This window comes from Egretta garzetta, unplaced genomic scaffold (assembly GCF_000687185.1).
Source record: "Egretta garzetta isolate BGI_Z169 unplaced genomic scaffold, ASM68718v1 scaffold154, whole genome shotgun sequence".
NCBI lineage: Eukaryota > Metazoa > Chordata > Aves > Pelecaniformes > Ardeidae > Egretta > Egretta garzetta.
The window spans coordinates 8,522,277-8,536,452 of NW_009259600.1; the positions used below are offsets into that span (position 1 = coordinate 8,522,277).

The 14,176-nt window shown below is 39.0% G+C and overlaps 1 protein-coding gene across 1 annotated transcript in view; it reads right to left on the reverse strand.

Annotated features, from left to right (window-relative positions):
* RSPO2 (R-spondin 2) overlaps nt 1–14,176 on the reverse strand; it is a 66,686-nt gene that overhangs the window by 47,691 nt on the left and 4,819 nt on the right. Inside the window, exon 3 of the mRNA XM_009638323.1 lies at nt 4,380–4,514. Coding sequence (XP_009636618.1) covers nt 4,380–4,514 — 135 coding nt within the window. The remainder of the gene's footprint in view (nt 1–4,379; nt 4,515–14,176) is intronic.

Below are 14,176 nucleotides of genomic sequence, written 5' to 3' on the forward strand. Positions count from 1 at the left end.
ATACATAAATGGTGCATTAAAGAACTCTGGAAGGAGAAAGCCCAGATTACAAATCATGCCTAAATTAGAGATACATTTTAAGCAGATGAACCACAGTGATATTAAAAGATTTTCGTGACCTGCTTTGGCTTCCTGACTGTCATGATAAGCCACTCCTACACATTCTTCTTTTTAAATAAGCATTAAAGAATTGACAGACTTACATTTTAGAGAAGGAATCAAAACCCCAGGAGTTCAAAATACAAATTCAGATATTGAATTAGACTCAGGTACATATGCCTGTTACTGTAAAAAAAAAAAAAAAAAGAGTATGTGCTCCTGCAAACAGCTTCTTTCTGTGCTATAATTACTCAAACAAATAATATCCTGCCGTAGTAAATTTTCACCAGCTTATAAGGTGATGAAGTTCTTACAGTGGATGGAGTATCAGTTGAACAATCAATGGAAAGTCCAAAACTTTCAGGAAAGTCACTAAGGAGACAGTAATAAGAGGAGGAAAATCATAAGCAAAAAAGCTTTAGCCTACAAGGGAATACCTGTAACAGCTAGCTATTTAACCTCCTAAGCAGATGTGGCTTAGGTAGTCGCAGGTTTATGTTTATTATTATGTTTATTATTACACAAATAAAGATTTTTAAGCTACAACTATTGCAGTGGCCGAACACAAATTCTAGAGAACGATGCACACAGTCACTTGACTGTAACAGGTCCTGAAGTTTACCACAGGTCTATCATTTCATGGAGAGCAATGCTTGGAGTACAACATCCTAATTATAAAGTGTTATAGTGAGGATATTTTTTAAAATAAATTCACTTAATAAACAGTTAGTGATACATTTCCAGTATGTTCTAATCTTGATAAATTAGTTGACATCTTTTAAATAAATGCCAAACCACAGTGTTTCCAATTAGTACTTTGCAAATATACAATTGTCCTATTAAATCTAAATTGACTGCAGATTTAATAAATCTTAATTCAAAGCACTATGATGTTTTTTGTTGCCAGACAGATGGAAAAAAACTCTTCCATCAAAATACAAACTAAGGCCAAAAATAAAAAAATTCCAAATAAAAAAAAAAATCCATTTGAAGGAGGAAAAATGATGAGAAGAGATAAGGAAAAAATAAATGCCTATAAAATAATGATAGGTAGACCTCAATTTCTGGCCATCTAACTTTATTTTCAAAATCTGAAATGCTATATTAAGGTAGTTTCTAAAAGATAAAGCTGTATTTGAAGGAAACAAACACAAAAGTAATGAAAACTATTTCTAAAAAGTCAGAAAAATATTTTATTTAAAGCAAATAGTGCTGCCTCTGTGGTAACTGAATGCTCTGACAGACAGTTACAATTGCACTGGCTACAACAGTCTCAGAAGGTCATATGTTCTTCTATACTACATAAGAAATAGTCAAGCCATGGTATATTAATGCTGTCTTACTATTTTGTAACAAAGTTTAGAAAAATCATTATCTTTCTTAATACAGTGAATTAACTACACGTTTAGCAAATGCTCAATTTGTGTCTTTTATCTTGTTTCTACTTAAGGAGCATGGAAAGGGAAATTACAATTTTAGCAATGTCAGGCCCTCCTGTGAGAAAGAAGGTGTACCTAAACAAATAGAGTAGCCAACCAAAGCTGGAGGGAGCTGTAATTTCTGAACTCTGTGTGCTTCCTCCCCCTAAAATTGTAGAGGTTACCATGGATGCAGACAAAGATGAAAGGTTCAGGATAGGTTTTGATAAATTAACCAGACCAATGTTAAACCGACAACCCAGGTGACAGACTTCATCTTACTCCTTAATTCCATTTTGTTTTTTTCTCAGGAGATTATTTCTTGTTAGAGCAGTTCAGTTCAAGTCATTAATTATTAATATTTCTTGGAAAATTAACAAAGTGTAGCTCTTCTCTTGGGCATTCTTCTACAGAAGAGAGTCAACACTTTCCAGTTCTGTGTCCAAGTGTACTGCATTCTCATAGCGCAGTGTTCAGGAGGAAAATCAGCTCCAGCAGGAAACTCGACATCGATTTCAAGAGACAAGCAGTCTCAAAATTACATGATTCACTGTTACTAGAAAAACAATCTAGAACCACTTAGCAAATTCATGACACACATACTGCTTACATGTAGAAAAGAAAATTAGTCCTGAAATTCAAAGTTTCCATCATTTTAGAGCTGCTGCACTTGGCTGTGGTATTTATTGTGTTACGTTTGGCACTAACTGTGTTTGGCTTTTAAAATCATGTCAACATTTTCCATAAAAATATGTTCTATAGCTTCTCTAACAAAAATGGGCAAGTGTTTCAGTAATAAAATGTTAAACAGCTTTTGTGCCTATAAAGATATTAATAGGGCAGAAATCATTTCAACTTACGATATTCAGGCCCTGTAACTCCCATAAGGATTTTAACATAGCCAGAATTTTTATTACTTTTAGCTGAGACAATACTATCTGGGCAATGGAGTCTGTAACTAAGCATACCTAAAAGTATCTAACAACAAGTAGGAAGAAACCTATTCTATTTTTTAAGAATGTTTATTTTAACTCGACTTCAATCCACAAAATGCCTGTGTGTCCACAATGCAATGTATGTGCCATGCAAGATCACCAAACCAAGAACAAAAATGAAGATGTGATTTATAAATACACCAGTTGGCAGTTACACTAAAATAAAAATATACAATAAAAAAATCATTGGAGGGGAACCAAGACTGGTCAGTAAATGCAACTGCATCATTATTCTCACAGGGGGAGACTGTCAAAGGCATGAGGGTGAGTTAAATATCCAGAGCTCAACACATGCCAATATGGGTTGGACGCAAATTGCATTTATGCTTTTCAAAACCAACCCTGTGATTCGGGGAAAAGGGCCATTTTCTGTAAGTGGTAAAAATGAAAAAAAGTTATTTTGAACTCACCATCCACCTTCTGCAAATAGCTTTTTTTTCTTTTTAAGAAAGTAAAAAAAAAAGACTGCCTGTACAGACTACTTGTATCTCACAAGCACAGGACAGGCTAATATAGATAAATTCATTTATTTCCCAAAATTGTAACTAGATTAAAAAACATTTTTACATGGGCAAGTTTTTACTGCCCAGTTTGAAAAGTTTAAAGTCACTGAATTCACAAACGAGTTAGGAAAATTAAGGCCAAGATCCTAAATTCCTTTACAGAAGGGATACATAAAGCATATACTGGTCTCATTTAATTTTTCATCAAAACCTAGCCACCTGGTACAGATTAGACAGCACTCAGCAATATTACATAGCAGTTGCGAACACAACTTGAAGAATACCATATCCATGGAGCCCGTGCGGGGAATGTGGAGAAAGAGGCGGGACGCCATTGCACAGACCAGGACGGGCCCTGGGCTGCTGTGGAGTCACCTCACGTGGGTCTCAAGACCATGTGTGATGTGAAAGCCAGCACCCGCTTTCTAACAACGCGGTACATCCCAGTGACGTGCCACAGTACCGAGGGGGAGAGTGCTGTGCATTGACCAGACACTTGATTATTCCAGGAAGCAAAGAAAAGCCATTTCTCACTTCAGGTTCTTAGGTTCAGTGACCTAATTCTGGTTAGGCTATGATACACACACAAAAAAAACCCCCCATAAATACGAATTAGAGGTAATAGCAATGATTAATAATCCATATGGGTAATAGTCCACATATGTGCATATGGAAAAATCGATATCGGCACAACTGCCAGACAGCAGTGAAATAACGTGCAGAGATACCAGAGCACTCATTGGTTTTAACAGTTGTGCTTCTAGGCACAAACATGCAAACAGGGAATCTTGTTGCACATTAGCAGGTTGTAAATTTCCAAATAAAATGTAGTACTAAAAGTGAAAGGTTGTTTGTTTATTTTTAATAGTACATCTGTTTTATTAAAATAGCAACACTTACATATTAAAGCGCGTCTGGTGTGAGGTGTCTGGTCACCTGAAATTTGTGTGGGAACAAAAAGCATGACAAGAAGCCCACCCAAATATCAGTGTACCTACATGAGGCACTGTTAAATTAATGCTTAATCCTTTTCATTTTCATATAATGGGAATTTATTTGTTAAAACTAGGAATATGTGCTTAAAAAAAATTCTTTCCTAAATTTCCTTTCTAACTAAAGCAATAATAACAATAAAAATAACAACAACAATGAAGACTAGGTTAATGCATCAACTATTTAATCTGCTGAATGTTACATATCTTGGAATGAGCTGGGACATTCTTTAGCAAAGAAGTTTTATGGTTATCTTGAGACATCTGTGAAGATATCATCATGTTCCACAACATATCATCTTAAAAACTGAGTGTGAATTATGGCCTTCCTATAAAAGTGAACATAAGCATTCAAAAAAAACCAAAACTCACTTGAACATCTGTTCATATCTGGCGTTCGGAGTCCATAGTACCCTGATAAGAATAACTTGTGTTGGCATCTGATGCACCCATTATCCTTTGAACAAGATAAACAGCCTTTGCAAATTGGATTTGGTCCATAGCTAGCTGCAAAATAAGAAGACAAATTACACTTCAAGATCATTTGGAAATTATTTTGGCCGGAGATCCTCTTCCCTCTAAAGTGTTACTTATCTACCGCACGGTTACAAGTAGTTTTGAAAGGAAGGTTCTGAAGGTGCACTCATTCTCATATATTTGCAGTGGCAAGTGAATAAAAATAAATGCAATCTCTATATTAATTGTATGTACAGCAATTTAATGAATTTACACGCTTTTTAAATAAAGGTACAGGGAAACAGAGAACAAGATATATAAAGTTCACTGGTACAACTTAAGTAAAACCCAGGTGCTGAATTCTAGTTTGAAGTTGAGCACATAAGCACACAATAGCAGGAAAATATAAGAACATCAGCACCCTGATGTATGCACCCGGAACAGTAGGTCCATGGGAAAACAGCAACCACACTAATGCAACTTCTGGCTTGTGAAGAGAGCAATATTAAGGGCAATGAATTCTACAGTACAGGTCCAGTATTAGCAAAGCATGTTGTCCCATAGCTCTTGGGGTACTAGAACAGCTGTCTTGCAGTCTTTGCTTGGTATTTCTAATGAGAATGTCAAGATGATTATTTAAAAAAAAAAAAAAAAAGAAGAAAGTAGTAGTTTTAACTTCTAAGAGCCTTTTTCTACAAGTTTCTACCCCAAATGGGCTGAAAATCATATGCACAGACATTACCGAAGGAAGGTGTTTAGTGCAGACTACCATTTTAGGTCACCAGCTGCTGTGCTTTCAACTAATTCTATTCTAATTCTAGGCTCTTTTTTCTTTTTTCTTTAAATTACTTGGCTGATATTGCAACACAGCCCTTAGCTGCATCACTCTTTGCCCTAATGAGCTTTTACTACCCTGCCTTTCTGCAGAGTTGCAGAACACTCCCCTGTCCCCATGGGCTGTCAACTCCTTCTCAGGGTGCTGAGTCAGCACAGCAGGTTAGCAGAGGGAGGATAGCTCAAGACATTTCTGAAACCAGCATAACTTAACAGGTCTGTTTTAAATATTAAATTGGCTACAGGACTTCACAGAAATTTGCCAGTTCAAACCTGGTTTACTGGAAACAAAAGAAAAATATTATGCAACACAAGGAAAGGGTCTTTGGGGTCTCAAGAGCTTTTTAAGAGAGGCCACTCTGAGGGCAGCTGGCCAAAAAGGGCAAAGACTACATTTAGTTGTTAAATTTTAAAATATTTTAAAGTATTCACACCCTAACATAGTACTCTAGTACTTTTATCTTGTATGGATGGATAATTGAGGTTGTTCAATGGATGACTTCACCAGCAGAGCTGGGAAAAGAAACAAGGAAAAGCCCACCACCCTGTGGAACCAGTAGCTGATAAGCTTTACTCTCACCTTCACACATCTGCACACCACATTCCCACTCCCTTTCTGCTCCCGTCCCCCCCACATGCCTCTCAAGTTCAGCACAACAGCATTCAACTCCGATCTTGTATAAAATAATCTTAGTGGGTGGCAGGCAAGATGAGAAACCAAGCAACTCCATGTGAAACAGGTCAGCCAGTGGGACACCTTCTGAGTGCTGGAGTCCTCTGGCACCAGGCTCACCTGGTGAGATCCTCTTGATGGGAATAGCATCCTTACCCTCTATGGTAAGGCAGACCAACTGCCTTATACTCCTAAACCAGTTCCCTTGTCCTGTTGCCCACAAGACCTCAGATACAACTTTTCTTACAGTTTGTCTTGCAACTATTCTCATTCACAATCCACATGTTCAAAGACATACAAGAAGAGAAACAAACAGATGATGAACTAGGCCTGGATGCATCCCTCATCTCACTGTCGGCAGGGATTGCCTATCAGTAACCACATCAAATAATATGTGACCATGTACTCCAAAGCTATTGTTGCTTAACACATGGTGGACTGCAGACTTCTGAATCCCCTTTTAGTCTCCTTGCATCTCACTCTCAGTAAATCTGTGCCTCCAGCTTGTTCAGGGTTCCTCAGAGAAGCCTGTACTTTTACAAAAGAATTAAAAGGAACAAAGCAAAAATAAAGATGAGAGATGCCTGAACTTATTAACCACTCAAAGCATTTTTTGGAGTCTGAATCAGCTGAAATGAGGATCTCATACACAGTATGCTATTTCTTCCCCAAATCAAGGATTTATTTTTTCTCTATATCCCTCTTGAGCAGCTACACAATACTGACATCAAATAACCCAGCTCCCCAGTTCACTCCAGGCTTCAGCCTTGACTGGCCACCCTGTGTAGTTGTCACTCCAGCCCTATGCTCTTCTCTGGAGTGAACTAACTCCTTCCAAAACATAATCCATATGTGCCCCTGAGGAGAGTCCACTCCAAGGAATCCTCCAAGTAGGCAACATGAACAAGACTGCATCACTCTGTCACATAATTCTCCTTCTCTTTTCTAGCACTCTGGAGCAGGACTCACCCCTTACATCTGGGTACCCCTTTCATTAGGGGTACCCCTTACACTCACACCATCTAACATGTAACAGTTGTACAACCCTTGCATTATTTCAAAAACTTTGAACAGGGAGAAGGATATATATGATTATGACTTAGGTCCAGGCCAATTGCTGAGCAACATGGGTATAGCTAAAGGCTACTATTCTCTGTAGTCTGGTTTGGGGATCAGGATTACGCTCTTGAGCAGATACATTTGTAGTATCCATGTAGGTCTCATGTCCACCTTCCCTGATTGACCCCCATTACAATTCAGACTTCCTGGCTACAAAATATGTCTCAGTTTGACTCTACTGTCCAACTTTCCTTTATCTACGACTATCTACATGTTACTCTCCTCAAGTACCTCCTTCTTCTATTTCTGGTAAGATGTCTTTATTGATAGCCCTTTGTTCTGCAGACAAATTTAATTATGCTGACTTCCCTGGGCTTCAGCCATAACTCTGTCCTAACATACTCTCATACGAAAAGGAGCTAACAACATAAAATGATCCTCCATTATCTTGTGCTATCATTTGTTTAAAAGATGGACAGCACATCTTTCACAGCTTAAGGTCAACACAAGATATATGAAAGTGTTCAATAATATAGTCATTTTGCAAGTTGTATATATTTATCCCAAAATTTTAACTTGTGTGTAGGTCCTCAAACCATGACATCTAGGTTCCCCTTCTTCTTTATCTCCTGAGCAGCCTTAACAAATGATTTGTAATTTCTATGCCTGTATTTTTTTCTCTCTTATAGGAATGCTGTGAGATTCAGTTCATCAAAACTTGTAAACTGCTCTTATATCCTCAGTTGTGAGGTATTATAGATGTGATGGGTGTATTTTTATGTAAATGAATGAATATTAAACTCACACATTGAACTTGGATACCAGTTCAAGACAGTCACATAGTTAATGGTCAAGTAGTGACGACTTTCCCTGTTGCTCTCCTAGTTACTAAGTTACAATAAAAAACTAAAAATGCATCAGATATTTTCTTTCTTTACCATGTTAGGAAAAAAAATCACTGAACAATTATACAATGGTAAGGGAAGAGAATATGATTTATGCTATAATACAGGGAGTAAACTTCATGAAGGAATCTGAAAACTTCCCACTGTGTTGCTTAGGCACGAAACCGAATAATTTCCAGGTATTTTGCATACAGTAAGTTATTGTGAAGTGTATATCACAGAATAAGTATTTTGCCACTTTGTTATTGCTTATAATCTTTCCTAAGCTTCATGGGAAGCATACTGACTTCTGCGACCTTTCTGTCAGCTCAGCTTGTCCCAAAGCTGGGAAAATCATCATATGCTCTACTGATAACTTACTTGGAGACTGAACATACACTTTAACAAATCAAATATACCATAGCACTGGTTTTGGTGTCACATAGGCATGCCATCTTGAAGATACCAACTTAAGTTTCTCTCTTTTCCCCTATGTACACAGGCTATAAGTAAATCCTACAAAAATCCCCCCCTGCTGCAAAGTCTTCCCTTTCCATCTTGGTTTCTTAACACAGCAAATACGCCTTCTTATCACATACAGTTTTTTTCAATTCTCATATAGTTGCTCTTTGAAGGAGGAAGTGAATGCCTCTGTGCTCAGCAGAAACATCTATACACTTCCTTTTGAATTTCTTCATAACCTCTTCTTTTCCCTGCTGTATTAGACTGCAAGAAAAAATAACAAACTTACAAAACATGGACAATCACAGTCCAAGTTACCAGCTGCGTGATACGGAATGCGCACCATTGCTCTACTCTCAGTTCTCACATCTCTATTTCAACCCTGCCTAGAACACCCTCCTCAATTCTGTGTGCCAGGCAGGCAGGTTTCCTCTGGCCAAATCCCTCATGGAAACTCGGTCCTTCCACAAGGCCCACAAATGTTAACCAGTGTCAGAGCGCTGCTGTCGTCACATCATAAAACTGAAAATGCACACATGCTCTAAGTTAGCACCGTCCTCTGGGTCTCAAAGCACGTGATTGCCCTGACTGTCTGTTCAGATCGTAGGGTCCTTGCAGCAGAAGCAGTGTTTTGTACAGACACATAAGTATGTACCCGGGTGTGAACAACGCACATAAACACAAACACACACCTTTATACAGGAAACACATTTTCTATTCCTTCTGCTTACTGCTTCAACAGCTATACTCTAGAGCATCTCTAAATTTAAATAAAAAATACAGACATGATTCCCTATGTTGCTTTTTTATTTCAAATCTGGGATTAAATTTGCCAAATTTGAAAGGTTACTTGAGAACACAGACTAGTACCCAAAAGCTGAACGAAACACTGAACTCTAAGGGTGTTCAAAATTTCATGGTTTGGATCCATATCAAGTAAAATCAAATGTCAGCTAATTAACTCTTGTCTGGATCAAATGTATTTAAGGCATATTGCTGAAGTGGTTTTAAGTGAATAGTTATGACTATTTGAAAACACAAGAGAATGAACAGTACCAAGTGAGTCTAGCCTGTTCCCCACAACAATACAAGTTGTTTTGTAAGCAGGAGAACTAAGAGCATTTGATTTCTGATGATCTTACTGTCTTGCAGCCCATACCACAAGAACTGCTACTAATTTGTGTCTTTCTTGTATATCCACTTGTTAGGTGTCACAAACCTCTTTTGAACCTGGTGCTTCCGCTCACCACAAGAACCTGGTATACTCACACTTCTGTAAAAACCAGGCTGAAATGAACAAATGAATCCAAAACCAACTGGAGAAAGAGGAGGGCCTGGCAGAGAAACAAGCAGTAGCAGAAGTCATTACCTAAACATCATTTGTTTAGAGGGCCAGGCTAACACCCTCATTATGTTCCTAATTCACTTGCTGCCTGGTCATTGTGTCACTATTTGGCAGTCTTTGGTCTTTTGAACTCTCTGAAGTAAGAAACTGGGCTTACCAGTACAATGGCCAGCTTAATGGCACTCTTGCCCTAACTGGGATTGCAGCCACATAAATGCTTGAATGGCTCCAAGACACTTATCATTGCAAACATGAGGTGTGCAGATGGGACTCAGAGGAGAGAAGGAACTAAAAGACCACTACAAGCTGCACTTATTGCAGAAAGAGTAGATTTCATAATCCTGAATTCAATTAGTGCTATCAAGATATCTCATATGTATCTCAATAAAACCAACTAAAATACACTCATGCTTTACATATGTCTTCGGGGTACCAAACAATGGAACAAAGAACAGAGCCTTACAGGTACAGCAATGCTGTATAGTATACCAGTGTACTAACACTGTGAGACTGCAAGGTCATTAAAGACCATCTGATGGGCTATGAACAGAAGCTGGTCAATAAAAATACCTATTTTTCATAAGAGCTGTGCAAGCTTTCGACAAAAAACTTCAATAACAAAAAAAAAGGAAAAAAATTGACTAGCTTGACTCTAGTTATTGTCTTAAAGAGAATTAAGAGATTCAAGGTCAAAGGGGATTTTTGTGACCAATTAGCCCAATGCCCTGTACAAAGAAGCCACAGAACTTATGCTTTACTGAAACATATCATTTAAGAAACCATTCAATCTTGATTTTCAAATTGTCAGTGGTAAGGAAACCACTACAACCTTTGTTAAGATATCATAGGGGCTAATCACTCTCACTGTTGAAAATCTGCAGTGGAATTTTGAACTTCAAATAGCAACCACTGAACCTTTTTATATCTTTGCCTGCCAGATTGTTAACAGTTTTTCAATGTTTTTTCCCCAATGCAGACACTCTGATCAGGTCAAGTCTTAGCCTTCTCATGGGTAAGATAAACAGAGCAAGATTCCAGAATGTCTCACCACAAGGCAAAGTATCCAGTCCTTTGATCAATCCCTTACCATTTTATCAACAGGCTTATGGACACCAAAAAAAGAGCTCAGCAATGGAAAAGTGATTGTACCAATGCCAAATACAGATGTGATATAAATTCTCTACTATTCCTAGATATTACTTTCCCAAAACATTCATGTGTTATGTAAATTTTTTTGACCACAAAGACACTGCTTCCCAAGTACCACGCTGCTCTGGGTAGGAAGCAGCCATTTTCTGGAGTTACGCAGGAGATCACCCTGTGCTATCTTTCTCAGGTCAGTGGTCCTTAACCACTCATGATCATTTTCCCTGGAGTTGTCCACAACTCTGAAAACCCACATGTTCCCCACTGTTCCTCTGAAGACAGACTAACTGTAGGGTGACATTTCACTTCAGTAATTTTGGTATAAATCTCACCAAGTTTATGGTCATAAGTGAACAATTTTGCCTGCTTATTATGAAACCATTTCTTCAGTTCCTTTGGAGGTCTTAATTATATTTTCAATACCATAATTTTATGCTTAGACTACCCTCATTTGTCAGCACATGTCCTTCTGATTATTCTAGTCTAGGCCTCAGATGACTTCTCTTCGTTCCATTCAAAAGACAGTGGACTTTTATTCCACTTCCAGATCAAAACGTTTTACTTTTGCTACATGGCTACCCAGCTGAATATTTTCAGAATTTACTTTACTGTTTTCCCTGCCACCATGGTAGGGAGAATCACTGTGAAGATCAGTTGCATATTATTCTCCTGCAGCACCCTCGCAAGTCTCAAGAAATCACATACATGTTGAGATGTTCTGCAATATTTAGTGACTATAGGCACTATCAGCATTGCATACTGACTATCAAATTCAGAAGCCTACTTTATCAATAAAATCACATGTACGTTGGTTTCAGGATGCCTTGGCTGCTTAGATATTTTGGGAACATTACTGACTTTCTTTCCAGCTGGGCTGAACTGCCAGTCACAGAGGTACCTCAGCTATCTTTCTTCATGCAACCCTCTGGAGCTTTTACAGGCATCTCTCATAGTTTAGTTTCTGGATACCTCCTATGAACTGGAAATATTTAACTCCCTTTGTCTTCTTCTGTCTGCTGTTCGCAGACTACCAGTCCTCACCTGCCTTTAACTCTACTGAATGCTGCTTCCTCCTTCTACTGGGTTCCTTCCTGGGGTTGTTTAGCCTGGAGAAAAGGAGGCTGAGGGGAGACCTTACCACCCTCTACAATGACCTGAAAAAAGGTTGTAGCAAGGTGGCTGTCAGCCTATTCTCCCTGGTAATGGGCGATAGGATGAGGGGAAATTGCCTCAAGTTGCACCACTGCAGGTTTAGGTTAGACATTAGGTAAATTTTTTTCACCTGGAGGGCTGTCAAGCATTGGAACAAGCTACCCAGGGAAGTGGTTGAGTCCCCATCCCTGGAGGCATTTAAAAGAAGGGTAGACGAGGTGCTTAGGGACATGGCTTAGTGGTGGAATGGCAGGGTTGGGTTAACGGTTGGACTGGATGATCTTAAAGGTCTTTTCCAACCTAACCAATTCTATGATTCTATTCTATGATTATACTTCTGATGTGAATACTCCACAATTTCTCCCCCTTCAGTTCATTGGGGAACAGTTCCTCTCTCTCTGAAAATGGAGCAGCAATGCTTCCTCAGTCCAGTTGCTCAGAACTATTCTATTTCCCCAGTGTTCCCCAGTGACTGTACTTGTCTTTCCCATCCAGAAATCCAGCACTAACAACAAGTTACATTTTATGCACAGGAAGTCCTTTCTGGCTACCGGATGGAAAAAAAATACGGAACATCTGTTGCAGGTCACAAACACCACTCCATCACCTGCCATCCTAAAAATCAAGTACAGAAATAGACACAGAGTGGAAAGTGTCCCACTCCCTGTTCAAATGTCCTAGGAAATGTTAGCTGTTATTGCTGTTTGCTGTTCACAGATTCGCCAGTTTTATCCTAGATCTTCCTGCTGTCACTGACAGAGAGTAACTGAACCCTCACACTTGGGGATAAAAGGTCCAAGCATCACAGACAGAAAGTGCATGCAGAGACACAAAAAGGTAAAATAAAGTAAAATAAACAAAGCCCTCTTGTGCATACATTCATGCATACAGACCAGATGCATAGCCTGTTCAGGAAAAAAAAACCCAAACAAACAAACCACAAACCAACAACCAAGCCTTACCAACCCACTGGTTAACAAATACCACTCACAAGCCATCTATCTTGAATCCTGCCCCCTCTTCCCCCTACACCCCCACCTCCCCTCACTACTTACATTTGGTGTTTGAAACTCTTACATGATGCACATTCATGTGCATGTTGCCAGTCTCATTTCTGAGTTTTAATTTATAGGCCAATCTACGTCAGCTATAATAAGAAATTGCATTACACCAACTAATGGACCATCCATTTCCTTTAATCCATTCAAGTTATTGATTTGTAAAGTGGCTGCTTCAGTTATTATCACGCTGAGAAGAGTCCCTCCAAGATGACCTCTGTTTCATCTGCTTATGAGTTGTTAGAAAGATGCTTTTTTTAGGAACGCTGTAGTCCAGCAGTACCAAAACATGGCCAATACATGCCCATCGCTGTACTGTTTGCACAGCTGTAGACAGTTTTGTCTACTCCAAATCTCAAAATTCTTTATCTTATCTGGCATCTTCAGTCTCTGTAAAAGTATCCATGATATAAGCTTTAAATAAACTTCCATCAGGTAGTTTTATGATTTAGAACACTTTATAAGCCCCAGATAATTTGATTAAATGCCAGTGGCTTCACATATAGTAACCTCAAAAAACTCCAACCATAAAACCCAAAAGGATTTTTAATATGCAATACTTTTGAAGGATAACTTGTCTTCCAATTTCTCTTATTTAGAATTTACATTAATTACACTTTCAGCTTTCTACAGGTCTATAGAGTAAAACATAGAAATACCCCAAAGCCACTACTTAAAAAGAAGAAAATAATCTCATCTGAGATTCTGGGTTGTTCCCCAAACCCCAGCAATTCAGACATGTAGGCAATGTACCATAAGTCATTACCTTTGGCAACAGCACAGATTAGTTACATCTGATGAAAACTGCCTATCTGTCAACAGGGCAGAGACCAGCCCCCCAGCCTGCCCTACCCCTAGGATCTGCCCCAAGGCCTGGCTCTCTCCGGCATGCCCTCCGTGCCATGGCAGGGCTGTTGTGCCTTAGTGGCACAGCAGGCGGGTTTCAACAAAGGGATGTCTACAGCTCCCTTCCCACCAGGCCATTACTCTCTCCCCCACCAGCCGCAGCTCTCCTGCTGACAACAAAGCACAAAAGAGCGTGAATACCGAGCAGCCGAGCTGCTCAGCACGGGGAGCTCTGTGCCTGCGCAGAGCCGGCC